The sequence below is a fragment of the Zootoca vivipara genome, chromosome 16, assembly GCF_965207765.1.
Source record: "Zootoca vivipara chromosome 16, rZooViv2.hap1.1, whole genome shotgun sequence".
Lineage (NCBI taxonomy): Eukaryota > Metazoa > Chordata > Lepidosauria > Squamata > Lacertidae > Zootoca > Zootoca vivipara.
In genome coordinates, this window is record NC_142599.1 from 5,081,938 (window position 1) to 5,108,104 (window position 26,167).

At 46.6% G+C, this 26,167-nt stretch overlaps 1 protein-coding gene and 1 long non-coding RNA gene across 4 annotated transcripts; one reads left to right on the top strand and one right to left on the bottom strand.

Moving 5' to 3' along the window:
• Nucleotides 1–246: 246 nt before the first annotated feature.
• Nucleotides 247–25,754, top strand: LOC118075638 (calcium release-activated calcium channel protein 1). Of its 3 annotated transcripts, none has more exons than XM_060269262.2 (2): nt 247–341; nt 23,368–25,754. In XM_060269262.2, exon 2 carries the CDS (start codon nt 23,374–23,376, stop codon nt 23,938–23,940), a length of 567 nt encoding a protein of 188 aa, XP_060125245.1. In that variant the 5' UTR covers nt 247–341; nt 23,368–23,373; the 3' UTR covers nt 23,941–25,754. The 3 variants fall into 3 exon arrangements, with proteins under 3 accessions (XP_060125245.1, XP_034953621.1, XP_060125246.1); XM_035097730.3 differs by lacking the exon at nt 247–341 and adding an exon at nt 4,948–6,298; XM_060269263.2 differs by lacking the exon at nt 247–341 and adding an exon at nt 5,975–6,122.
• LOC148683070 (uncharacterized) lies at nt 4,141–5,252 on the bottom strand. Its single transcript, XR_015947416.1, has 2 exons — nt 5,117–5,252; nt 4,141–4,954 (listed from the first exon to the last, which is right to left on the bottom strand). It is a non-coding gene; the product is annotated as an uncharacterized LOC148683070 (long non-coding RNA).
• Nucleotides 25,755–26,167: the final 413 nt, after the last annotated feature.

Genomic DNA, 26,167 nt, shown 5'->3' on the forward strand with positions numbered 1-26,167 from the left:
TGCATCCTGTAATCCCCGGGCACCAGACAGCCTGGTGTGTGTGGGGGGGGGTATTGGGGTGTGAGAGAGATCCCACCTCCCAAACTGAATCTATTGTTTTCCAGGGAAGCCTCAGATCCATATTGTCAGAGGCACAATGTGCTCTTAGGGGTCCATAGGGCAAGTTCTGTCTTCTACGGATCATCTCGTGTCAGTTTGGAGGAAAGGACTGATTCCTTCCCCTCCCCCCGGTAAACACCCCCTCAATGCCCCCCTGGAAAGGAAGAGCATCTGTGTGCAGGCAGAGCCTGAGCTGGAAACCAGGAAGTTCTTGACATCTCACCTCTGCCAGGTGATCTCAGGTAATCTGCTCTCAACTGTGGCCCTCCTGTTTGCAACATGGCAAAGGAATGAAGGTGGTGATGGTAGCCTTCTTTGCAGGGTTGTTGTAAGGACTACTGAGATGGCATTGAAGTGTGTTGCAAACTTCCATTTTCATAAAATTTCAGCAGACCTAAAGAACTATTTTAAAACCCTTTATCAATGGTATTTAATGTCTTATAAATTGAATTTAATGTATAAATTCTGATTGGACAAATGTTGGAGATTTTGATTAAATAAAGCAAATCACATACATATTGTTTGGAATTCTCAAATAGAACTATTCTGGAAATCTGTTCGGGCTTATATCTTTTTATATGTTAGGATATCATATCCCCTTGGAACCTTAAGAATTTTTGCTTGGATATCTAACATATATTATTCTGGAAAATGATCAATAAATAGTATTCAACCTTGATGGAAGCAAGGTGGTGGTGGTTGTTATTATTATTATACTAGCTAAAAATGGGAGGGAAGCGTATATCCTACTATATCTGAATTGTTTGAGATTTGGTCTATACTGACCATGATCAGCTAATTTATTACAAAAGGGTACATATAAACCAGTCTCAGGTTTATGGGAAAATAGGTATTTTTTGCAATGTTTTGGAACAAGTTCACAGATAATGTCCAACCTTATGATGCTTTCAACAGTGTTTCTTTATGTTCTTGATATTTGGTTTATTTGGTTTATTAATAAACAAATAAAAATAAGAAGCAATACCATAGCTGCCAAGTTATCCCTTTTTTAAAGGGATTTTCCCTTATGCTGAATAGGCTTCCTCGTGAGAAAAGGGAAAACTTGGCAGCTATGAGCAATACATGTTAACACTTTATGAGCTGTTTTGTTAGTCACTGTAACATAGATAGATGTCACAGTTCAGTGGGACTCCCAGGTAAGTGTCTCTTGGATGGTAGCCAGTTAATCTGCATGAATTTGCTTGTGAATAAATGAGCAGTTCTAAAGAAAAAGGCATGATTTCATTTTAAATTTTGGGATAATGATACACGTGCGTCACAGCACTCCTCATATACCTTGTTTGAGGACGAGGAGAAATGTGTTGTTTAACAAAAGATAAAAAACAGTGTTACCTTTGCAAATAACAGGGCTAGATAATGCAGATGATGAGCAGCCATGTCCAATAAATGTATAAAAAGCTCTGAACAACTAGGAACCGGGTTACCTGGATGACCACCTGCCCCTTGCACTGGCTTGTAAGATCACTTAGGTCATTTGGGGAAATTCTAGCTGCAGGGCAGGGCCCCCAAAACAGTCATTTTCTGCTGCTGCTCCTATACCATAGAATGCCCTCACCTCTGCCATAAAATCACTGTTTTGTGTGCTTAAATCCCATTTGTGTGCTTGAAGTTTTGTTTTTAATGTTTTACATGTTATTATGCTTTTGTTTTATTTTTCTTGGGTTGTGTTTTTAATTAAATTGAGTGATTGTGTGTCTGTGTGTGAAATACTACTTGGAGGTATATTTATTTTTAAACTGTTTAATATTTTAATCTTCTAAGGAAACACCTGCCACACCCATTGATTTATTAGTACCTGTTGGCTACAATTAAATTCTCATCTGAGTTTTGAGTCTGCTGATCATATCTATGTACATGGATTTGCCTCTGCGTAAAGACAGCATTTCTGAAATAAGAGGCCTATGTTGTTTTCTTATCAATGCATGTGTTTCCTAGCAAGCGTTGTACCCGCTTCCCCCTCAGTTCTCTCACACATACTGTCAGGCAAAGGCTGAGGTTTGCCTCCACCTTCCGGAAGGGCAAAACTCAGATTCTTGACCATGAATGGAGAGCCGTTTCTCCACTTTGCATAATACAAGAGCATATCTCACAAGAGTGTAATCACAGAGATGAACTGGAGGATAAACCAAGAGGTGAGAATTAAAGATATCATAATTCAGGGCCAGCCTGTCCTTGAGGAAGACTGACGCAGCCAGGTAAAACTGAGGCACTGTTAATGGGCAGTTCCCTGGCCTAGCCTGTATGGTTGCCTGCTGTTGATGGGGTTACAATCCCTCTGAAGGAGCAGGTATGTACCCTGTTTCTCTGAAAATAAGCCATACCCCGAAAATAAGCCATACTGATAGGCAGTTTAACCTTGTAGGTTAAACTGTACCATACTTAATGGGGGGGAGAGATCCCCTGAAAATAAGCCATAGTGTTGTGTTTTGTTTTGTTTTAGGAAAAATAAATATAAGCCGGTGTCTTATTTTCAGAGAAACACAGTAGCTTGGTGGTACTTCTGGATCCTTTGCTGTCGCTTGAGGCTCAGGTGGCCTCAGTGGCGTAAAGTGCCTTCCATCATCTTGGGCTGGTGGCCCAGATACACCCTTATGTGGACAGGGATAGCCTAATTTCTTTCTATGCTCTGGTAATCTCAAGGATTACTGCAACACATTATGCATAGGGCGGCCTCTGAAGATGGTTTAGAAACGTATGACACCAATCCTGGCCCGGCTGCACTGGCTGCCGATTAGTTTCTGGGCCCAATTCAAAGTGCTGGTTTGGACCTATAAAGCCTTAAATGGATGCCCATAGGAATCTACCTGGACCTTGCCATCATAACCTGAGGCCCTTTGTGTGCCTCCCCCACAAGAGGTACAGAGGGTGGCAACAGAAAGCAGCCCTTTTCTGCAGAGGATTCCAGTTTGTGGAACGCTCTCCCCAGGAAAGTTCAGTTAGCGCCTTCCTTATACACCTCTAGGCACCAGGCAAAAACATTCCGCTTCAACAGACTTTTGGCTGATTAACATCCTATTCCCTTTTAAATGTTGGGGAGGGGGAAACGGGGGTTATTTGTTTTGTTTTTGTTCTTATGCATTTTGTGTTTTATCTTGTGTTTTTATGCTGTGAACCACCCCAAGATATGCGGGTGAAGGGCAGTATACAAATTTAATAAATAACCTAAGGGGTACCTCCATGGGCACACCCCCACTGCCCCCCTCCAGACGCTGCAGTGGCTGCTTCCAGCAAGATCTCATGAGAGCCCTGCGAGATCTCCCAGAGGCCTTACGCAATCTCTCAGGCCTCATCCCTTCCCAGCAGCAGAAACCGCCATCCCAGCGAGCAAGACTTTGGCCAAGCAAGGCTTTGGCAGGGGCAGTGTGCAATGCCTGCACAGGGCGGCACCTTCTTGTTTCACCTCAGGCGGCAAAACAAGACAGGCTGCCCCTGTCATAACGGATGAAAACATCCCCAGAATGTTACAACATGAATATTAAGACTGTAGCCCATTAAAGAAATCTTAGTTGATTAAGCATGTGGGTTTCAGTCAAACAAATTAATCTGTACTGTTTTTGCAATGTTTGTAAAAACAATTGTTTCCAAAACAAGATGCAAGCATACTTTAGTTTTTAGATAAATGCACAGTGGTTTTTTTCCCCTGGGGGTACACGTACCCCTAAACATTTTGTGAATCTTTGTACTTTTGTCCATTTACTGTATTTATTTCCCCGATTTGAACTATAAAACGGTAGGTAGCCGTGTTTGTCTGAGTCGAAGCAAAATAAAAAAAATTCCTTCAGTAGCACCTTAAAGACCTTAAGTTTTTATTATGGTATTCTTCAGATACGTATCTGAAGAAGTGTGCATGCACACGAAAGCTCATACTATAATAAAAACTTAGTTGGTCTTTAAGGTGCTACTTAAGGAATTTTTTTATAAAACGGTAATTTTCTTGTGTCAAAATGAGAGTACCCCTAAACATTTTGTGAATCTTTGTACTTTTGTCCATTTACTGTATTTATTTTCCCCGATTTGAACTATAAAATGGAAATTTTCTTGTGTCAAAATGAGAGTACCCCTAAACATTTTTTTTTTTGGAAAAAAAACACTGAATGCACATATGTTGTTAGTATCTTTCTTAGAAGAGGGTCCTTTGATGTGGCAAACCTTTTCCCCCACCCACCCCAAGACCTCTTTTGAGAAAATGCTTGCTACTGGTAGTGTTTTAAAGCTTAAAAAAAAAACACCTCCCTGCTTAAGTAGGGACACATTTTAAGGAGTTCAGTTGTGCCCACAATGGAATTTGCTTCTCAGTAAATGTGCATAGGATTCTGTTGGAAATGCTGCAGCCCTAAAGACAGTGATGCAGTATGAACTCTGGACTTAATTACTTCAGGATTACCTCTCCTGAGGCTGCAGTGTGCGTCACTTCACTTCAAATGGTGATGCACAAGCCCTGCAGTGTCATTCTGCTGATGGGGTCCCAAATAAACTGGCCCAGGATCTTGCTCAGGCGGCATCACTGGCCAGGTGTGGAGCCACCACCTTCCGCAGAGCAGCCGCCCCCAAGGATGGTCGCTGGAAGGTCCAGACATGCAATTAAACCTGTCCCAACAGCTTTTGCTCCCGCTGAACTTGTTCCACATTCTGCCACAGGGTGAGAATGAAGGGTCGGCCTGCCCTCCCCGGCCACCAGCTGAGCGGGGGCGCAAGAAAGTAGAAGCTAATTAAAATCTCCAGTGCGTGCCGTATCCATGGTTTTCTGAGCCAGCGTTTCTTCACAATCCGACCACTATACGAAATGTGAAAGAGCTCCATTTGTATGCCGGCTTCTCTTTCATTTTGTAAGGGTCTGTAAAAAGCAATGAGAAACGTCGAACAACGAAAAATAGCTTTCCCCGCGGATTCCTATACTGTAGTGGCTCCCCCCCCCCTTTTAAGTCTAAAATAAACGGCACATATCAATCATCAGGGCTTTTTCTCGGATGTCACCGCGGCCAGGATATGCACTCACCCCAAAAGTCACATGCACAAGAACACAACCCTTTGCCGTGTCCTGAAATACTGTACCATAATTGCACCTTGAAATCTTAATCGGGCATTGGTGCGGCAGATTCATGGAGGAGAGCTTGGCTGAATGCCAGTGAGCCATGTTGCCTAAATGGAACATCCATGTTCAGAGGCAGTTTACCCGACGGGGAGCCACGGTGAAGAGAATCGGTCTTCCTGGAGGCGGGCGCCCTTCTTTGCTGGTACAGTATTCGGTTGGCCACGGGGAGAGCCCGTTACGCTCTCGATCAGCCTTTGCCTTTGCTAGTTTGCCAGCCTGACTAGCTGGCTGGATGGTGCCGATAAGAGTCGTAGTCCAGCACATCTGGAGGGCGCCAGGTTGTCTTTACTACTTGCTCCGCGAGGGAGGCCGCTTCACTACAACTCCCATCACTCCTGTGCAGCGACTGGGGTTGATGGGAGTTCAGAGCGCCACGACCTCGAGAGAGCCACGCTGTCCCTCAGCCCTGGACTCCTTGGACCCGACCCAACAGGGGAGGCCGGCTAAATGGAACCTCCCTCTCTGTACAGTCGCAGCTCGCTGCAGAGGGCCAGCCGCTAATCCCCCAGAACGGGGCATTCCTGCCCTGCCTGGGTGGCGCTGCCTGACACTGGCCCGCTCCAAGGCCCGCGTGCGCCCGGGCGCATCCCGGTGCGTAAAAGGTTCCCTGGCGCCAGCAGGCCGGTTGGCGGGCAGTCGGGTCGTTCGCTCGCTCTCTCGTTCCCTTCCTCCGTGCAGGAGGGGCCTGCGAGGGGAACTTGGCAGCAGCGGGCCGCATCCGGTCTTGGCCCAGCCCCGGAGGGAGGCGCTGCGGAGAGGCGGCCGGGTCGCAGCGAGGCGGAGTGACAGACGGAGGCGCACCGAGCCGGGCGCCATGGGGGGCTGCTGAGGCGCGCGCGGCGGGGGCCCTGCGGCGGCGAGGGCGAGCGGGGCGAAGCAGCAGCCGGAGGAGGCCGAGCAGCCGCTGGAGGTCCGTGTCGTGCGCCGCGCGCCTTCCTGTGCCGCCCGCGCCGCGCCCCGCCGGAGCTCCCCATGAGCCTCAACGAGCACTCCATGCAGGCGCTGTCCTGGCGGAAGCTCTACCTCAGCCGGGCCAAGCTCAAAGCCTCCAGCCGCACCTCGGCGCTGCTCTCCGGCTTCGCCATGGTGAGCGCTCTCCCCCACCTGCCCTGGACCGCCCTCTTTCCCTGCCCCTGCCTGGAGGAGAGCTCCTTTTGGGGCGCCCTCCGGCGGAGAACCGCTTCCTGCCCCCTTCCGCTCCGCGAACGTGTGAATGCTCTGGTCCGAGTTCGGCTCAGGCCCGCGCGCGAGAGCGTTTCAGTGGTGCCGGCGGAGGAAGCAGTTAAACTGAGAGCGCAGTAGGTGCTTTCGACAAACTGCTTAGTCTCTCTGCCCAGGCATCCTCTTCCCTGCTGGAGAGGACAACGCCCGGCCTACCTTGCGGTGTTGTGCGAGGAGGGCAATTAAGTTGGAACGTTATTCCAGCCGGTTAACCGGGAATTAAACCGTGCAAGGCCGGCCAAGAGTTTTGTTCCCCTGCAGTTGCTCCAGCTTCCCTTCAGCAACTTTTGAATTTGTGAAAATGCTTGTTAGACTAATCCCGAGTTAACTGCGGTGGGGCTTAGGGAACTGCCTTATACTTCTGTAGGTGCCAACTCCTACATAGGAGCCAACTCCAAGGGGTCGAAATGCCCCCCCCCCAAAAAAAAATATTTGAGGAAGCCCCCCGCCCAGTTGATGCACATTCCCATTCAAATGGTGTGTGTGTGTGCCACATCTTGTGATCTTGTGATGCAGAGTAGGGCTTACCTGCGCCCCCCCCCCCATGTTTTATTCAGGTTGGCACCCTGATGCATAATTGGGCCATTTGTCCACAGAGCTCCATACTGCCTGCTCTGAACAGCAGCCACTCTTAGGCAGCTTCTTCCCCTGCCTGGAGATGTCTGGGAGAGAACTGGCACCAAGCTGCAGCCCCTCCCAGGCAGGAATCAACAGGGCAGGACTAGGTACTGTATGTGAATATGAACACCCAGCCACTCTCCATCCTAGTCTGTTGATCTAGGCCAGTTCCAGACACTCGCCTTGCAAAACTATCCACACTTACACAGCAGTAAATTCCACCGAACTTACTTAGACTTCTCAGTAAACGTGCAGGGGGGGGGGGTGTTGTGCAATTTGCACTTCAGTGTGAGCAAAAGGCAGAACCCAGGAGGAAAGTGTGCATGTCGGAATGCCGTTGGTTCTTCATGATGCCTCAAGAGAGGAAGATTTGCACCTCCTTGAACTTTCCTCCCTTAGTAGGAGTGAACTGTTTGCCAGCATTGTTTTGAGTGTAGCTGCAGAGACACCATTACCCAAAGGGATAGAAGTGGACCACTTCTCCGCTCCCACCTTTCCCAGTGAGGATGGGTGTTTTGGGGGAAGGGCTCAGTGGCAGAGTACCTGCTGTGCATGTAGCTTTGCATGTAGAAGGCCTTGGGTTCAGTTCCTTGGCATCCGGTTCTGTTCGTAGGGCTGAAAGTGCCTCCTGCCTGGAACCCTGGGAGCTGTTGCCAGTCAGTACCAACATGACTGAACTAGATGGACCAAGTGTCTGACTGTATATAAGGCAAATTTCTAGGTTTCCTGTGCTAATAATAGTAATAATTATTCATAACTTATGCTGCACGTTGCCTAATGTGTAGAGAGTGCACCATTTTGTAAGTGAAGCTGCTTTGAGTGATAGGGATAAATTCTGTGTACATGTTACTGTGTTGTTCTGGTGTGGATTGATTTGTAGTTGTATTGTTACAGATTCTGCCTAAGTGCCCAGATGTTGCTGGGCTGCAGCTCCCACCATCCCTGACTGTTGGTTAAGCTAGGGGGCGCGCGCGCGTCCAACAGCATCTGGGACCCAAAGTAGCCAAGACTGTTTGTGTAATCTTCCAACCTTGGGGCATTGCACCCTGTGAGGTCAGTGAGCAAGTAAATGCACAAAAGTGTTTGCCTGCTGCACCTTTATTACCCCAACAGCCAAGGGGCAGAGCTTATCTGCGGTGTGAATAGGCCTCCAGGATGACAAGTTAACTGTGCCAATGACACCCTTCTTTTCTAAACTGTTGTGCTTTGTGAATTCTGGAAAATGGGCAGAGTGACATGGACAATTATTCTGTTAAATTGTTGCCCAACTTCCCCTAACCTTGAGGTCTTGCATCTACAGTAGCTGCATTTATAACGCTTTATTTAAAGCCTAGGGACCCAGGTGGCGCTGTGGGTTAAACCACAGAGTCTAGGGCTTGCTGATCAGAAGGTCAGCGGTTCGAATCCCTGCAACAGGGTGAGCTCCCGTTCTTCGGTCCCAGCTCCTGCCCACCTAGCAGTTCGAAAGCACATCAAAGTGCAAGTAGATAAATAGGGACCGCTCCAGCGGGAAGGTAAATGGCGTTTCCGTGCGCTGCTCTGGTTTGCCAGAAGCAGCTTTGTCATGCTGGCCACATGACCCGGAAGCTGTCTGTGGACAAACGCTGGCTCCCTTGGCCTATAGAGCGAGATGAGCGCCGCAACCCCAGAGTCGGACACGACTGGACCTGATGGTCAGGGCCCCCTTTACCATTACCTATTTAAAGCCTATACATTTCCACCCCAGTAGCCCTGAAGCAAAACCAAAGTAAAACCAAAGCATGTTGCTAAAATTCAGCCCGTGCTGCTGCAACTGAGTTGTATAGCAGTTTACATTTGCTGTCTAAAAAATAGACCATAACAAACATTTTGTCTCGGAGGGAATTCCGCAAATGGGGCATATTAATGAGACTGGAAATGGTCAGTTATTACTTAGGTCTGTACTTAAACCTTCTCTTTCCATAACTTTCTTTGTACAGCCCACTTGGCTGTGGCGAGTCAGAATCTCTTCCAGGTAACATAATGGGGAAGGGTTTGTAGCTAACAGCCCATTGCTTGTTCCCAGTTAACAATGAAAAGCAGGCAGCTTTGACTTATTGTGACTTGCCAGTGTGCCTGTAGCATTCAAAGTACTTGCTGTTCATTTCCCCAGTATGATTCCCCCCCCCCCACTGCAGAAGATGAATAAGAGAAGCTGGCCTCTGCCCACCAAATCAGTTCATGGCAGTTGCAGTCCAAAATATTTAAAGAGCACCAGTTGATGAAGGCTGACTTTGGTGTAATTTGAACTGGGGTCTTAGCATATATTATGTCTCATGGGAGCTTCTGCTGACTAAAGAATTCCAAAAAGTGGGGCTGGGGGGGGCACAAAGTACATCTACTGTTTTGCACCATTGGCTAAGGTGGATGGTGTATAAACCATTGGCGTCCGTTTGTGTGATTAGGAAGGGGATAATGGACTAAACCAGGGCAGATTCATTCTGCCAGCAACTATTCTGGACAAATCTCGGACACAAGAGCAGTTAGAGCTAAAATATGTTTTGATTTTCGTTTGTCATCCCTGAAATGCAGAGGCGTAAGATTTGGGCTGCAGCCCCAGGGAATTAGCCCCACAAAAGTCAAATTGGCAAGGCATCGTAGCTAAGAGGATGAACTAATCAAATCTCATCCTTGCTGCAAAGTCAGTGCACTAATTTAGGCAGGACTCTCCTCCACGCTCTATGTTACCGGTAGCTTCAACCTCCCCATTTGCTGTATGAGGATAAAAATATTGACCTGCCTTCAGTAATGCGGGTGGAAACTTTTCCAGGGCTTCATTTTTCTGCAGAAAATGTTCCTTTATTTCATCAGCAGCAATGAATGCCTGCCAACAGCAAATGCAACAACAGGCGAGCCTGGCAGCCCCGGAGTTTTAGCTTTGTTTACTAAATTCAGGTAAAATAAAAAATGGGGAATTAGATCCCTCTCTAGGGGAGCATTTTTTTTAGCTGCAGGGTGGCATTCCCTTCTGGGCACCTTTCCAGGGACACATGGGGAGCCAGTGGTCTGTGGGGCCAGAGGCAAAAATGGGCAGAGTGAGACCCTTTTCAGAGGCCCCCTCCCTCAAGGCAAACAAAGAAACATTATCCCCATTCAGAACATACCAGCCAGGTAGAAGGCCCAGAGCAGAGACAGTGAGAGGGGGAGAGAATCCCAAAGGCTCAACAGAGAGCAGAAATGGAGAGCTGCATTTGCCCCCCCCCCCTGCTCTCTCCCCCCCCCCCAAGCCTGAGGTTCTCAACTCCTGCTCCTGGGCACCAGAAAGTTTTCCTGTGCAAACTGAACTATTTCCAGTGCAATTTCTTTGTGCATATAACCCAAGTTTGCATAGGACCCCCCCAAGCTCACATCACTACCCAACCTTAGAAGGCTGCTGTGCAGGTGGTATGAGATAATGAATTCAAATTCAATCTGCTGTGTTAGGTTTAGTTGGCTAATTGCACCTATTAACTAGTTTTTAGGTTTGCTGTAGCAGAAACCCAATGGATGGCATTGTGGGCTGCTGTGCCTTGTTTTGCAAACTGTTTTCAAAAATGAAAGGGGAAAAAAGCTTGCCAGCTCTTCAGATCTCTTGTTCCATTTTTAAAATACAGGCTTTGTTTTTTTTTAAAGGGGGGGGGGTCTGAATTGCAACTTACTGACTTTTTTTTAAAAAAAAAGAAAATACTGCAGCTCTCAAAACGGGAAGAAAACAGAAGACGATGCTGTTTCACAGAACAGCCTCTTCTGCTTGGCAGCCTGCTACTGGCCAGATAAATGTCAGTTGTTCTTCAGCAGCTAAAAACAGGTTAGAATCATAGAATCATAGAATCATAGAATCATAGAGTTGGAAGAGACCACAAGGGCCATCCAGTCCAACCCCCTGCCAAGCAGGAAACACCATCAAAGCATTCCTGACAGATGGCTGTCAAGCCTCTGCTTAAAGACCTCCAAAGAAGGAGACTCCACCACACTCCTTGGCAGCAAATTCCACTGCCGAACAGCTCTTACTGTCAGGAAGTTCTTCCTAATGTTTAGGTGGAATTTTCTTTCTTGTAGTTTGAATCCGTTGCTCCGTGTCCGCTTCTCTGGAGCAGCAGAAAACAACCTTTCTCCCTCCTCTATATGACATCCTTTTATATATTTGAACATGGTTATCATATCACCCCTTAACCTTCTCTTCTCCAGGCTAAACATACCCAGCTCTCTAAGCCGTTCCTCATAAGGCATCGTTTCCAGGCCTTTGACCATTTTGGTTGCCCTCTTCTGGACACGTTCCAGCTTATCAGTATCCTTCTTGAACTGTGGTGCCCAGAACTGGACACAGTACTCCAGGTGAGGTCTGACCAGAGCAGAATACAGTGGTACTATTACTTCCCTTGATCTAGATGCTATACTCCTATTGATGCAGCCCAGAATTGCATTGGCTTTTTTAGCTGCTGCATCACACTGCTGACTCATGTCAAGTTTGTGGTCTACCAAGACTCCTAGATCCTTTTCACATGTACTGCTCTCAAGCCAGGTGTCTCCCATCCTGTATTTGTGCCTTTCATTTTTTTTGCCCAAGTGTAGTACTTTACATTTCTCCTTGTTAAAATTCATCTTGTTTGCTTTGGCCCAGTTGTCTAATCTGTTAAGGTTGTGGCTCTTGAAGGGTCTTTGGAGAAGGCTGACGTCTGCTTGATTGACGGGTGACTTGTGTTGCCTTGGGAGCTGCAGGCTAAACACGTGATGCCTCTGGAGCAAAGCATTTTAATTTCACAGCTGTGCAACCATTTAAAAACCCCTTCGTTCCAAGTGTTGCACGAGAGCTGTTTCCCGGATGCATGTTTTATAAAGGCAGGCGAGGAGCGAGGGAAAGGGCAATGGATCTGGGCTGTGCTTTCCCCCCTTACCTGATGTTCTAGCACAGGGATGGGCAGAAGGTAGATGAGGATCTACCTGTAGATCTCTCTGTGATTTGCAGTAAGTAGATCACCAAAGGCATCTTGACTCCCAGTTGTTTAAACCAGGATTTCCCAAACTTGGGTTTTCAGCTGTTTTTGGACTACAATTCCCACCACTGCTGACCACTAGTCCTGGTAGCTAGGGATGATGGGAGTTGTAGTCCAAAAACAGTTGGAGATCCAAGTTTGGGAAACCCTGGTTTAAACAACAACAGCAAAATGACTTTTCCCACCAAAACCAAGAAAAGGAACTGGGAGGTGGATTGTGATCTCAGTTCAGTTCCAGTACCACAGACAAACATCTAGGCTCAGAATATTCACAGAGCCCCCTGTTCTTCGGATGAAGGGTTGTTTGCCAACAACAACAACAACAACAACAACAACAACAACAACAACTCTGACTGGCAGAAGTTGCAGCTGATTGTTTTTTGTTTTACTAGAATCCCATCAAGGCTGACCCCTGATATAATTAGTTTGGCACATAGGTGGTTGTTGCAGAGATCACTCTGCCCCAGGATAAGTTCTGTGCCTGAGAAAGTGGCCTAAGAGGAAAAGACTCAACCTGGGGGACTTCTCCCCCCCCCCATACCTGATTTTAAACTGCAAATGCAGAGATTGACCATGGGACCTTCTTTCTTCAAAGGATGTGCTTCCCTACTGAACTGTTTAGTTGCAGGCTGGAGTACAGCGGGTAGAGCAGCATGCAGAACATCCCAGATGCAGTCCCCAACATCTCCAGTTGGGAAGCATGTGCATGCACATGCTGTGGTCTGAACCTCTAGAGAATTGCTGCCATTCGGCATGGACTGTACTGCGCCGGATGAGTATGTGCCATGTTATGAAAGGGGCTAGAGGCTATTTAATGCACTCAAGTTATATATCTGTGAAGAGACTCTCATTCTGCATTTGATGGATGCTTTTGGCCTAATTGGAAGGTATGGGCAATTCCAAAGGGTCGGAATGAAGGGAACATGTCCTGTTCCCCCCCCCACCAGTTCTCACACGTGTGTGCACGCCGTGTTCCCCCGTTGGTTAACCCCTCTGGTCACTTGAAGGCACTCTTCCCATACAATTGCAGTCATGAACAGGAAGTTCATTAGTCAATTAGTCACAACTACATGTAACACCAGATGGCGCTGTTGAGCACAAAACTTTTCTACGTGATTTTACATAGGGTTTTTTCTTTTGTCATAACAATTTAATTTATGACATATTTATAGCGTTTTTCCTGTGTGTAGATCCACCCTAAGCGTTCTTGCAGGAAAGCTAACTGTATCGAAATCAGGCAGAACTTACTTCAGAGAAAATGTGCTTAGGATGGGAACATTAATGTGAAATTATTCCGGCGTATAAGACGACTGGGCGTATAAGTTGACTGGGCACATAAGACGACCCCCAACTTTTCCAGTTAAAATATAGAACTTGGGATATACTCGTCCTATAAGAAATACGACCCGGCGTGTAAGACGACCCCCAACTTTTGAGAAGATTTTCCTGGGTTAAAAAAGTAGTATTATACTCAGGAATATACAGTATTTCTGCTTCAGAAAACCAAACAATAATACATTAAAACAGTAGAGTTGCAGTTTTTTAAAAAAACAAACTCTGCAGCAATGTTAAAGATATAGAAGATTTGCGCAAAAAAAGAACTTGGGAGAACATGAAATTCGGTCGCAGGCAAGCCATCCTGGGGAAACCATGAAAAATGATAAATGGTGCTGCTACCCAAAGCGCCCTGTTCCTGATAAGATATTCCTGGTCCAAGGGATTTTGCTGCCTGAGGCAGAGAACAATCAAGGTGTGTATTGCCCAAGGCCAGGTTCATGCAGGAGGAAGTAGAGCTTTAGACCCCCAGGACCCCCAAGCACTGGAGGGCTTTGGTGGTTAATTGACTTTGATGGCCATTGACTTGCTCCCGAGTCCTGCAGTAGGGAGCCAAGGGGCAAGTGGGACCCAGAATGTAACTTTGGTTTCTGATTAACTTCGTTGTCAGTTGGCTGGCTTCTTTTCCAAGTAAATGCCTCTCCCTTAAAGTTTCAGTTGGTGAATTGTCTGCCTTCTGACTGATGAGTTGCTTAGTTAGACTGTTTAGATTTAAATGTCCACAGCAAAATCTCAGTCTTGTTCCCCCTGGAGTTTTGTTTGTTTGTTCATTTTGCTTCATAGTTTCTGAAATGTGGAAGGAAGTGTGAGGGATTTTTGTGTTTAAGAAACTAAAGCAGCTGCTCGTTGTTGGAAAGAGAAGCTGCCTTCAATTGATTTTTTTTCATCCCCTAAAGCAGCAGCATTGAAAGATCCTCCGGGGGGGGGGCAACCAGGGGGACCCATCGATTAAACCAGCTAAAAGTTTTATTTGTCTTCTGATTGAAATCATTAGCAGCTTCCAACTCTGGAAGCGAGATGTGGGCAAACTTGATAAAGTAGCAGTCTATGTCAATTTTCTTTGCCCTTAACTAGTATCCTTCAGCTTTTTACATCCTAGATGCACCCAGACATGCACTGGTGGCCTTATTTCTATTTTTATTAACCATATGTTTGTATAGCTGTATTGCTGCTGTTGTGATTTGCCTTAGCAGGGCCGGCTCTGCGTAGACCCCCGGTGGCGCAGGGCACCATGGCGCCGGCCCGCCAGGAGGGCGGCGCGAGCTGCGCCCACCGGCCGGTCCACTGCGCAGCTGTGCGCGGCGCCCACCTGCCCACCGCGCTGGGAAACGGGGCGGGAGGGCTCCGGAGAGATCGCGCTGTGCCTGCCTGCCCACCCGCCGCGCAGCAGCGCCGCGCCCACCCGCCCACCGCGCTGGGAAACAGGGCGGAAGGGCGCCGGAGAGATCCGGCGCACCATGGCGCCAGGGGCGCTTAAGACGGCCCTGTGCCTTAGATCAGTAGCCCAGTAGAGCAGACAGCAGGAGCTGGCTCTCTCCATGTGCCGCGGGCCAACTTTTACAGGTGAGCAGGGCCACCCTCCTGCCAGTCACCTGACTTCACATGTTGCCAGATGACCTGCTTTGAGACTTGCACAGCACTGCGTATGGAGCTATGTAAGCCCCAACAAAGCTAATCTTTGAGTGTTGTATGGTGCCCCATTCAGGTCCCTTTGGCCCACGGCATATAGGACATTGTAGCTTGGCCAAAATGGCCCTGTGAGCCAAAAGGGGACGACTGAGGGGGGCTTAATCTGGCCTGCAGACTGGATGTTCTACCCCACACCCTGCAGTAAAAGATCCTTTCCCACCAGTCAAAGACCATTGGCTTAAGCCAGCCTGGTAACCTCATTCTGTGGAGTACAGTGTTCTCCAGCCTCTGGGAATGAGGTCTACAGTACTTGGGTTCTTCCAAATCACCCAAGAGCTTGTTGGTTTTTCTCAGCAGAAACAACGGAAGCATCTGCCTGCGTCAGTTTTGGGAGGTTTCAATTTCCTGTGCTTTTTTTTACTATGCACAGCCCATTATTGTCTGTGGTTGAAAGTGGTTTCTGCCTGCTTCCCGGAGGGCACCCTTGTGATAAGTGCGTCACATCCCAAACGCCTCTCCAGGCAAAGTGATGCTGGCTTTTGTCCAAGGCACCAGCAAACGCTTCTGCCCCAAAGCATCCTTAAGAAGTGTTTTCCACTTTCTCAGCTGGTGCTGCCGGTTGGGAGGCCCCGTTATGCCAACTGCAGGCTTTCATTGTATAAGACTATTGTTCCACATAGAAGTGAGCTCGAGTCGTTGGCAAGGAGTCCTGTTCCTGTAACAGGGAGAATTGGTTGCTGTTTAGCCAACTGGAGGCTGGCCTTGTTTTGTTTTTTAAAAGGATGTGTGCTGTGATGCCCCCACCCAATATCCTACATTTTTCCTTCCTCCAATAAAATATAGAACATTTTAAAGGAACCGAATGTGATTCATTGAAGCATAGAATTCTAGAGCAGGAAGATCATATAATCCAACCCCTTAAATTAGGCATCCCCAAACTTCAGCCCTCCAGATGTTTTGGACTACAATTCCCATCTTCCCCAACCACTGTTAGCTAGGGATCATGGGAGTTGTAGGCCAAAACATCTGGAGGGCCGCAGTTTGGGGATGCCTGCCTTAAATCACTGATTGCCGAAAAGGCAGACACCCTCCTTCTGGGCATTTTAACCATTTTAACATATTTTATTACGTTGATGGTTTCAATAATAACTACCTTGTCCTCAGTTTATCTGGTAGTGATTGATTTGGGGCTCTAAAGGTATTCTTATATTCTCTAGCTTTGTAGTACTTGGACTTTGCTGTGTTTTATTAAAAGTTGTATTTGCTGTTTTATGTTTTGATCAGTGTTTTGTCTATGTCACCTGGTAGTTCCGGCACATGGCAACTAATAAATTTTAATCCCCTATATATATTGTTTCTCTGCTCACTATGCATTTGGACAACTCCTGAGGTTTTCCACGATGGGAGCATCTTCAGTTTCAAGCTCCAGATCAGAGGTTGTTTAAAAATAATCTTTTTTTCCCATATACTATAACAAGTTATATTTGTTACTCAACAATTATATTCCCATTTAACAAAACTAGTGACTTCCTGCTCACCCAACATCAATATTTATAACCCAAATTACATACAGTTATCTTTTAAGTTTCCATGTTATCTAATTTCATCCTTTTTAACATGTATCTTAATACCTGTATATTCTGCTATTTTCTTACACTCCAAATCCCGTTTCCAGTCTTGTTTAAAAGATTCTAAATTTGTATCTTTTATCAGTGCCATCAATTTTGCCATCTGCATGTTCCAAGATTTTCACCAGCAATTTTTCCTTTGAAAATGTTCTCTCCTTCCATTTCTGTGCATAGCGAAAGCGAATCCTTGCCACTGTAGACACATACATAAATACCGTTGAGGCTTTCTTTGGGATTTCGCTGTCTAGTATGGCCTCACTTTTTTTAAAAAAAATCTTAATTTCATTATATATCATGTCCCAAAAGGCCTTTGCTTTCCTGCAGGGCCACCTCATATCATAGAATGACCCCTCCTAGTCCTTACATTTCCAACACCTGTTTGATCCATTTTTGTACATTTGAGCTAGCTTCTTTGGGGTTAAATACCATCTAGATATCATCTTGCAATAGTTTTCTTTTAAGGCATAACATGCTGGAAATTTCATTCCTGTTTTCCAAAGCTTTTCCCAGGCAGAAATCCAGAAAGATTGGGGGAAGGTTTTTGAGGAGTTCTCTACAACAGCTCCACAAGTGGTTATCCTCTATGCAGAATTGGTTCTTCTGCATCTGTTCAGAGACTGGAATAGAGAACCTAAACACCATGAGCTGATTTTGCATTTCCTTTTGGCTGCCACCATTGCACATTTTTGGAGAAAGTTTAAAACCAGAATCTGGTATCAACAGATCTACAGAAATTGTTTGTTTAGCCTAAGCTATTACAAAATACATAAAACAGAATAAAAACCGGAATAGAATATATGACACAGTTAAAATAAAAAAAATTCCTTCCAGCAGCACCTTAGAGACCAACTAAGTTTGTCGTTGGTATGAGCTTTCGTGTGCATGCACACTTCTTCAGATACCGGTATATGAAGAAGTGTGCATGCACACGAAAGCTCATACCAATGACAAACTTAGTTGGTCTCTAAGGTGCTGCTGGAAGGATTTTTTAAATTTTGTTTCGACTACGTCAGACCAACACGGCTACCTACCTGTAAACAGTTAAAATAATTATTCAAACCAGACATTCTGTCAGATAAGAGTTTGCTCCCCTGAAGAATTTAACTTGTCATCCCCACAAATTTTCTCCTTCCAAATTGCCACTCTAGAAGCAAAACAGACTACTTTTTCAGAGGTATAGGGCCACCTGTCCCCTAATAAAAAGTTAATAAAATATCCCATCTATCTCTCAACTGAGAGGTGTAAATTTTTAAACAAGACTGCTCTTAAGTGCTCATAGATTTGACAAACCAGCAAGTGGTGGGCTTAATCTTCAGGAACATTACCCCATGTGGGCAAACTGTCTCCTCATAGGGTATCAGGCGATAGCGTGGAACCACAGAGCTGTAAAGGCTTCCCTTCATTTCACATTTGAGATGCTGATTGCATAGTGAGGGGACTGAGGGCAAGGGGTCTGAATGGGTAGTTTGGCGCACAAAGCACATTTGGAGAAGCTCGCATACAAAATGAAGGTATTGTGCAAGCAAAGGGAACATGGTCCATTTCTGTCAATAGGGCAGTGGTGTAGCATGAGTTGCCAGCACCCGGGGCCGCACAGAGGTGGAGGGTGGGTGGGAGGGAAACAGACAGAGTACGCATCCGCATTCAACTGTCTAATGGTGTCCATGTCCCCCCAGGAGATTGTAGCCACAGAGATTAGGGGGGGGGAGCTGTTCTGTTGTCTGGAGAGGTCACTTTCTGGTTTGCATGGAAAAGAGAATTGACTGACTCAAGATTGGTGGGGAGCACTTAGTTTTGAAGTACTTTGAGCCTGGCTGGTGCTCTTGTGGTATTTTGCAAATGAAAACTTAATAAAGATCATTTATATGTATGTATAAAAGTTTCCGCATGATAATTCCTGAAATCAAAGAGCAGATTTTGGAAGATGTTTGAAAAAAACTGGGTGCCATTTTGAATTGCCTTGAAATCTTTTGATGAAGGGTGGTATATAAATCAAACAAACAATTAGGAAAGAAATGGAGTGGCCCTCATAGTCAACAAAGAGTGGCAAAAGCCGTACTGGGATGCAATCTCATTAATGATAGAATGATCTCGATACAATTCCAAGGCAGACCTTTTAACATCACAGTAATCCAAGTTTGTGCACCAACTACCGGTGCTGAAGAAAGTGAAATTGACCAATTCTATGATTTACGGCACCTTCTAGAAAGGATGTTCTTCTCATTATAGGGGATTGAAATGCTAAAGAGATAAAAGGAATAACTGGCAAGTTTGGCCTTGGAATTCAAAACGAAGAAGGGCATAGGCTAATAGAGTTCTGTCAAGAGAACAAGCTGGTCATCACAAACACTCTTTTCCAACAACAAAAGAGACGACTCTACGCATGGACATCACCAGATGGGCAGCATTGAAATAAGATTGATTATATTCTCTGCAGCCAAAGATGGAGAAGCTCTATACAGTCAGCAAAAACAAGACCTGGAGCTGACTGTGGCTCAGATCACCAGCTTCTTATAGCAAAATTCCAGATTAAACTGAAGAAAGGAAAGGAAAAACCACTGGGCCAGTAAGACACAATCTAAATGAAATCCCTTATTAATACAGTGGAAGTGAGGAACAGGTTTAAGGATTTAGATTTGGTGGACAGAGTGCCTGAAGAACTATGGATGGAGGCTCGTAACATTATACAGGAGGCAGCAACGAAAACCATCCCAATGAAAAGGAAATGCAAGAAAGCAAAGTGGCTGTCCAATGAGGCCTTACAAATAGCGGGGGGGGGAAAGAAGGCAGGCAAAATGCGAGGGAGATAGTGAAAGAGATACAGTGGTTACGCATTTAATCCGTTCTGAAGGCACCTTCGTAGGTCGAAAAATTCGTAAGTCGAAAAGCGCCATTGGAAACGCGATTTCCCATAGGAATACATTGGAAACTGAAAAATTCGTAAGTCGAAGCAACCCCATCTAAAAATTCGCAAGTCGAAAAAACCCTATCTAAAACCGCCACAGTTTCCGTTCAGATGTCGAGGAAAATCGTAAGTGTGCGGCCATTTGCCCCACTCGTAAGTCGAAAAATTCAGTTGTCGAGTCGTTCATAAGTCGAGGTGCCACTGTACAGGAAATTGAATGCAGATTTCCAAAAAATAGCAAGGAGAGACAAGAGGGTCTTCTTAAATGAGCAATGCAAAGAAACAGAGGAAAACAACAGAATGGGAGAAACCAGAGATCTGTTCAAGAAAATTGGAGATATGAAAGGAACATTTCGTACAAAGATTACCATAATCAAGGACAAAAGTGGAAAGGACCTAACAGAAGCAGAAGACATCAAGAAGAGGTGGCAAGAATACACAGAGGAATTATACCAGAAAGATATGGATGTCTCGTACACCCCAGGTAGTGTGGTTGCTGACCTTGAGCCATACATCCTGGAGAGTGAAGTCAAATGGGCCTTAGAAAGCACTGCAAATAATAAGGCCAGTGGAAGTGATGATATTCCAGCTGAACTATTTAAAATTTTAAAAGATGATGCTGTTAAGGTGCTACACTCAATATGCCAGCAAGTTTGGAAAACTCAGCAGTGGCCAGAGGATTGGAGAATATCAGTCTACATCCCAATCCCAAAGAAGGGCACTGCCAAAGAATGCTCCAACTACTGCACAATTGTGCTCATTTCACACGCTAGCAAGGTTATGCTTAAAATTCTACAAGGCAGGCTTAAGCAGTATGTGGACCGAGAACTCCCAGAAGTGCAAGCTGGATTTCGAAGTGGCAGAGGAACCAGAGATCAAATTGCAAACATGTGCTGGATTTAGAGAAAGCTAGAAACTCTGGACCATAAAGAAGGCTAATTGCCAAAGAATTGATGCTTTTGAATTATGGTGCTGGAGGAGACTCTTGAGAGTCCCATGGACTGCAAGAAGATCAAACCTATCCATTCTGAAGGAAATCAGCCCTGAGTGCTCACTGGAAGGACAGATCCTGAAGCTGAGGCTCCAATACTTTGGCCACCTCATGAGAAGAGAAGACTCCCTGGAAAATACCCTGATGTTGGGAAAGATGGAGGGCACAAGGAGAAGGGGACGACAAAGGACGAGATGGTTGGACAGTGTTCTCGAAGCTACGAACATGAGTCTGACCAAACTGCGGGAGGCAGTGGAAGACAGGAGTGCCTGGCGTGCTCAGGTCCATGGGGTCACGAAGAGCCGGACATGACTAAACAACTAAACAACAAGTTTTAAAGGCTTTTTTTTTTAAAAAAAAGGGGGGGCAACTGATTACTGCTTAACTCAAGATTATGTTGGGAAACGCCTTGGATGAAGAAGAAGAAGAAGAAGAAGAAGAAGAAGAAGAAGAAGAAGAAGAAGAAGAAGAAGAAGAAGAAGAAGAAGAAGAAGAAGAAGAAGAGTTTGGATTTGATATCCCGCTTTATCACTACCCGAAGGAGTTTCAAAGCAGCTAACAATCTCCTTTCCCCTCCTCCCCCACAACAGACACCCTGTGAGGTGGGTGGGGCTGAGTCTTCAGAAAAGTGTGACTAGCCCAAGGTCACCCAGCAGCTGCATGTGGAGGAGCGGAGACAGGAACCCTGTTCCCCAGATTACAAGTCTACTGCTCTTAACCACTACACCACACTGGTTTCCTCTTGCTGCTTGAAAGCCAGTTGGGAGGATGGCAGGCAAACTTCCCTGGGCAGGGTGTTCTGAGAAGGCTACCTCCGACAGTGGTATTCCATAAGTGAGCAATCTCCTGGCATTTACTTAAGGTTTCCAGGCTCTTTGGAAGTCCAGGAAATGCCGTGCTAGAGACTTACAAAGCAAACCTTGCCCCCTCCTGTTCCGCCCTCTACCAGGACCTCCCTGCCTTGCTGGATGGGCAGGAGGGGCCCTTGTGGAATGCCAAATATTCCATCTCTGCACTGGGAGGGGCACTTCCTTTGATAAACCCAGCTTCTGTGCCAGCTCTGGCGAAAAAGACAATTCTTAGCCTTTAACTGTGGAGCTTTCAAAGCAGAAGGAGGTTGTGTTAATGGGTGATGGGAAAGTGTTCCTTAAGTTTGCTTTATGTGTGGCTTCCTCTGCAGAAAGCAGCCTTTGCCAACCTGGTACCCTCCAGATGTTTTGGGACTGTAGCTGTGCTGGCTGGTGGGAGTTGTAGTCCAGGCTGGCAAATGCAGTTGGGCACGAGAGAAAGCACATGGCGTGGAAGATGGTTGGGTGTGGTATCTTCTGAGGCGCAATTGGAGACATGTGTGAGAGCCTCTTTCAACTATGTAAATATCCTCCTTTCTGTCATCTCAACTCAAAGGCGGGGAGAGGAGTCCCAGCAGTCTTCTCTCCGCATACCTGCCAAGTTCCTGCCTGAAAAATAAGGGATTGGACCGGAAGTAGCGGGGCGGAAGTAGCGCTGCAGCCATTTTGTAACTGGGCGGAGCATGCTCAGAAGCGACTTTTGATGCTGCTCTGCCCTGTTCCAAAATGGCCGCTGCACCAGCAGTCGCGCTGCAGCCATTTTGGAACTGGGCAGAGCAGCATCAAAAATCGCTTCTGAGCATGCTCCGCCCAGTTCCAAAATGGCCACCGCACCAGAATAAACCGGGGAAAAACAAAAAAATCCATTTTTTCCGGCTGGGAACAGCTGGAAAAACGGGGGTTTCCCAGGGAATATGGGAGACTTGGCAGCTATGTCTCTCCGGCTACTGGCCAAACTGCGGCCTCTTTGGGTTTAGTGAGATTGGAACATGGGATGCCTCCATGCCGGGCTCTGGCACAGCCCAGGTTTCATGCTGTGGCCTGGATGTGGCCCTTGAGGCCCCTTTTCTTGGCCCTCCGGACTCCCCGCAGCCCACGCCCTTTGCTAGCTCTGCAATGGACCATGCTTGAGTCTTCGAGCTCCGGCAATTCCTCTCGCTTGCCCGAATGGACAGAGAGGCATGCATGGATGGAAGCTGGACAAAGGTGGGATCGGCCCAAGACATGCTGGCGCCTGAGGCAAACCACCAAAGGCCTTCCTCCCCAGGAAGAAGAGGTGAGGGAAGATGTACATCAGGAACAAGGGAGAAATAAAGATGCACACCGTGAATATGGGTGGGAGGAGACCAGCATCACCTCTTATACACCAAGAGGCCTCTGTAGAGGCAGTGTGGCCGGGGGGGGGGCGGTTTGCAGAGTGGGCGGCCAACCAGTTTCCAAATTGTTTTTATTTGTTTTTCCAAATTTTACGAAATCAGCCACAAATTAAAACAAATTTAATACAGTTTTTCCAAAAATTGGTCTCCCACACTCAGTTCTTGGTGCGTCCAAGATTTCGTCTTCTTCCTGCTTTATTCTCCTAGTTGTTTCTAGTACACATTCCATTACATTGCAATATTTTCTTTTTTTTAAGAAAAACCTTGTTTATCCTTATTTATCATTAGCTATCTCCACGACATACTGTTGTGAACAGGGATTTTTGGAATGATTCATCTTCTTCTGTTCTATCCTTTCTGGGTGTCTCATGACCATATTATGAAGTTGTTGTGTTTCATGTTATAAACCAAGCACTGCCAGGAGTTGCTTCTTTCTGTTTCCCAATGCCTTCCTTAGCAATAAAACAGTTCAGTATGGCGCAAGCAAATTGTTATCCTGAAATTGTGCCCCCAGAGAAAAAAGTTTGAGAAGCCCTGGCTCTTAGGTCCAAGGGCTGAACTGCTGCCGGGATACTCTGACCTGTTGCTGCCTTTTCTCTCCCCTGCCTCCCAGGTGGCCATGGTGGAAGTCCAGCTGGATGCTGACCACGACTACCCACCGGGACTCCTGATCGCCTTCAGTGCCTGCACGACGGTGCTGGTGGCCGTCCACCTCTTTGCCCTGATGGTCAGCACTTGCATCCTCCCAAACATCGAGGCCGTCAGCAACGTCCACAACCTCAACTCGGTCAAGGAGTCCCCCCACGAGCGCATGCACCGCCACATCGAGCTGGCCTGGGCTTTCTCCACCGTCATTGGGACTCTGCTCTTCCTGGCCGAGGTGGTCCTCCTCTGCTGGGTGAAGTTCCACCCGTTGAAGAAGAAGACCGCCGAAGGCGGGAAGGCCAGCAACATCACTGAGACCATCTCCGCTGGCGAGGCTGCGGCCATCACCTCAACCTCCATCATGGTTCCCTTTGGGCTAATTTTCATAGTGTTTGCGGTCCACTTCTACCGGTCATTGGTAACTCACAAGACGGACCGCCAGTTCCAGGAACTGAACGAACTGGCCGAGTTCGCGCGGCTCCAGGATCAGCTAGACCACAGAGGCGACACCCTCCCGCCTCCGGGCAGCCATTTTGCATAGATACTCAAACTATGAAAGTTTTGTTTTTGTTGTTTTTAAAGCCAGCCCAAATGTTTCTACTGTGTTCTGTTGACTCCCTTCTTCATGAATTTGGCTGGCCTGGAAAGACAGATTAGTAGTACTGCATCCTAGCTCTCTAGTGCTTTTATAAATAACAGTACTGTAATGATTCAATGTGCTGTTCTTGCAGTATTTTGAAGGACTGGCACCCTGAGGTTCAGGTGCTGGAGAGGGGAATTTGGAATCTCTCCTCCTGCCGCCTCCTGACCTGTCGTCCAGATCCTTGTCTTTCGACGCTGATCCATCATGAGGGGAAATGGACATTCTGTCAGGTTGGGGGGTGGGCCTGTGGGGAGAAGGGAGGAAGTTAGAGGTTGTAAGGAAGTGCAGCATTTTACTTTGACATGTTTAGTAACTAGCAATGTCCCGGGGGGGGGGAGGTGTTTGCTTGACAGATTCATGTTGTAGCGACCTGAATGCAAACCTACTTGAGAGAATCAAGGAGCAATCTTTTGTTTTTGGCGTGATCCTGGGTTTCTTAAAACCCCAGGAGACAAGTAAGAAGTGGGCATACAGCTCCAGGCAACATCTCCCTGGAGGACAGAAAAGCTCTTAGCCCGAAAATTCAGTTTCCAAGTACCATGACTTGAGAGAGAGAGAGAGAGAGAGAGAGAGAGAGAGAGAGAGAGAGAGAGAGAGAGTTCTAGGCTGCAGGCCTATTCAACTTTTCAGTTCTATTTAACTCTTCAGTTCACTTGAGTTGAAGCAAAATTGAATACCGTAGGTAGAGAAACTGAGCACATTGGCTTTAAGTTAGCAGAACTTATACAGAATTTGGCGTTCTTTCCTGCAAAACATGGGTCATCTCTGAACACATTTTGGCTTTGTTTGTTTTAAATATTTCCAGCTCGTTTATATTCCAGGCCAGCACATCCTAACTTTACTTACCTTTGAGTGAGCCTCTTTGAACGTAGTGAGCTTACTTGCACGTAAGCATAGAAGATTGTAGAACAGGGATGGAGAGACCTGGCTGTTTATTGGGCTTCAGCTCCCATCAGCCTCAGCCAGCATGGCCCAATGGTCGGGAAGGACGATGGGAGTGGGAGTCCAGTGACATCATCAGGAAGCCCCCAGGCTCCCACCCCACCCCTGGGTTTTTGGAGAAAGTAAGAGCGATCCCCCCACCCCACCCCCGGTGTTAGAATGGAGAATACCATGGCAGCAAGGAATTGCTATAGGCAGTGCTGTCCCTGGGTCAGAAGTTAATTGTTCCCTTCATTAAGGAATTTGCATTTTGGAAGTGTCCCAAATTCCTTTTGAGTCTTGCTGCTTGGAGATTTTGTTATGCTAGAACTTTTATACAGGACTCTTGCAGTGGCAGCTAGTAATGGCATCACTTGACCACCTCGGCAGCTGCACCGCAAATATCCAACCATTTTCACTGCCTTGGTTAAAATAGCCTTGGCAAACTGGTTCTGTTCCTGCAGTGTGTGCAGACCGTTGGTCCTGTGCTTCCCACCCATAGAACCAAAGCCCTTGTTTACCTTTGGGAGAAAGTGTATTTGGCTTAAGAGCCAAAGTGTTCTTCTGCCTGTTCCTGAGGGTCAGGCTCCGTTCCCAGCAGAGCTTCCCTGGGGGAACACTATAGCCCAGAATTAAAGACTGTTGTGAGTCATTTTGGGGATTTGAAATGCAGTGTTTAATTTAAAGCAAAGAAATAAATGCAGGAAATATACAGTACAAAACCGTTTATTGTGAGGACCATGCCTGTACACAAATATCAACACAACAATCATTAAAAATGTTAAAATTCATTACATGCTATCCCAACGAAACCTTCATCCCACAAAACAGGAAGAGAAGGAAAACAAGCAACGAGTTAAACAGACGATGAAGGGGTCTTTACTTTTATCATCCATAAATCTTTCCCCGGCTTTCATGGCCTTCATCACAAAGACCGCTGCCACATGGGCAAATGCAGGACAGGAAACTGCCTTGTCACTGGGCAGAGTAGTTTTCAGTTTGGCGCAATATTGCCCCCTCTTCCTGGCAGCAGCTCTGCAGAGTCCCAGGGTTTCAAACAGAAGTCTGTGCCAGTCCCAGATGGCGGGGATTGATGCTCTGCCCCTGAGCTAAGGTCCTTCCTTTGGACCTCTGCACATGGTGCTTTAGAAAGCCCTTTGCCACGGGGCTTTTCAGCTCAAAATAGGCATGGGGAAACAGCAAG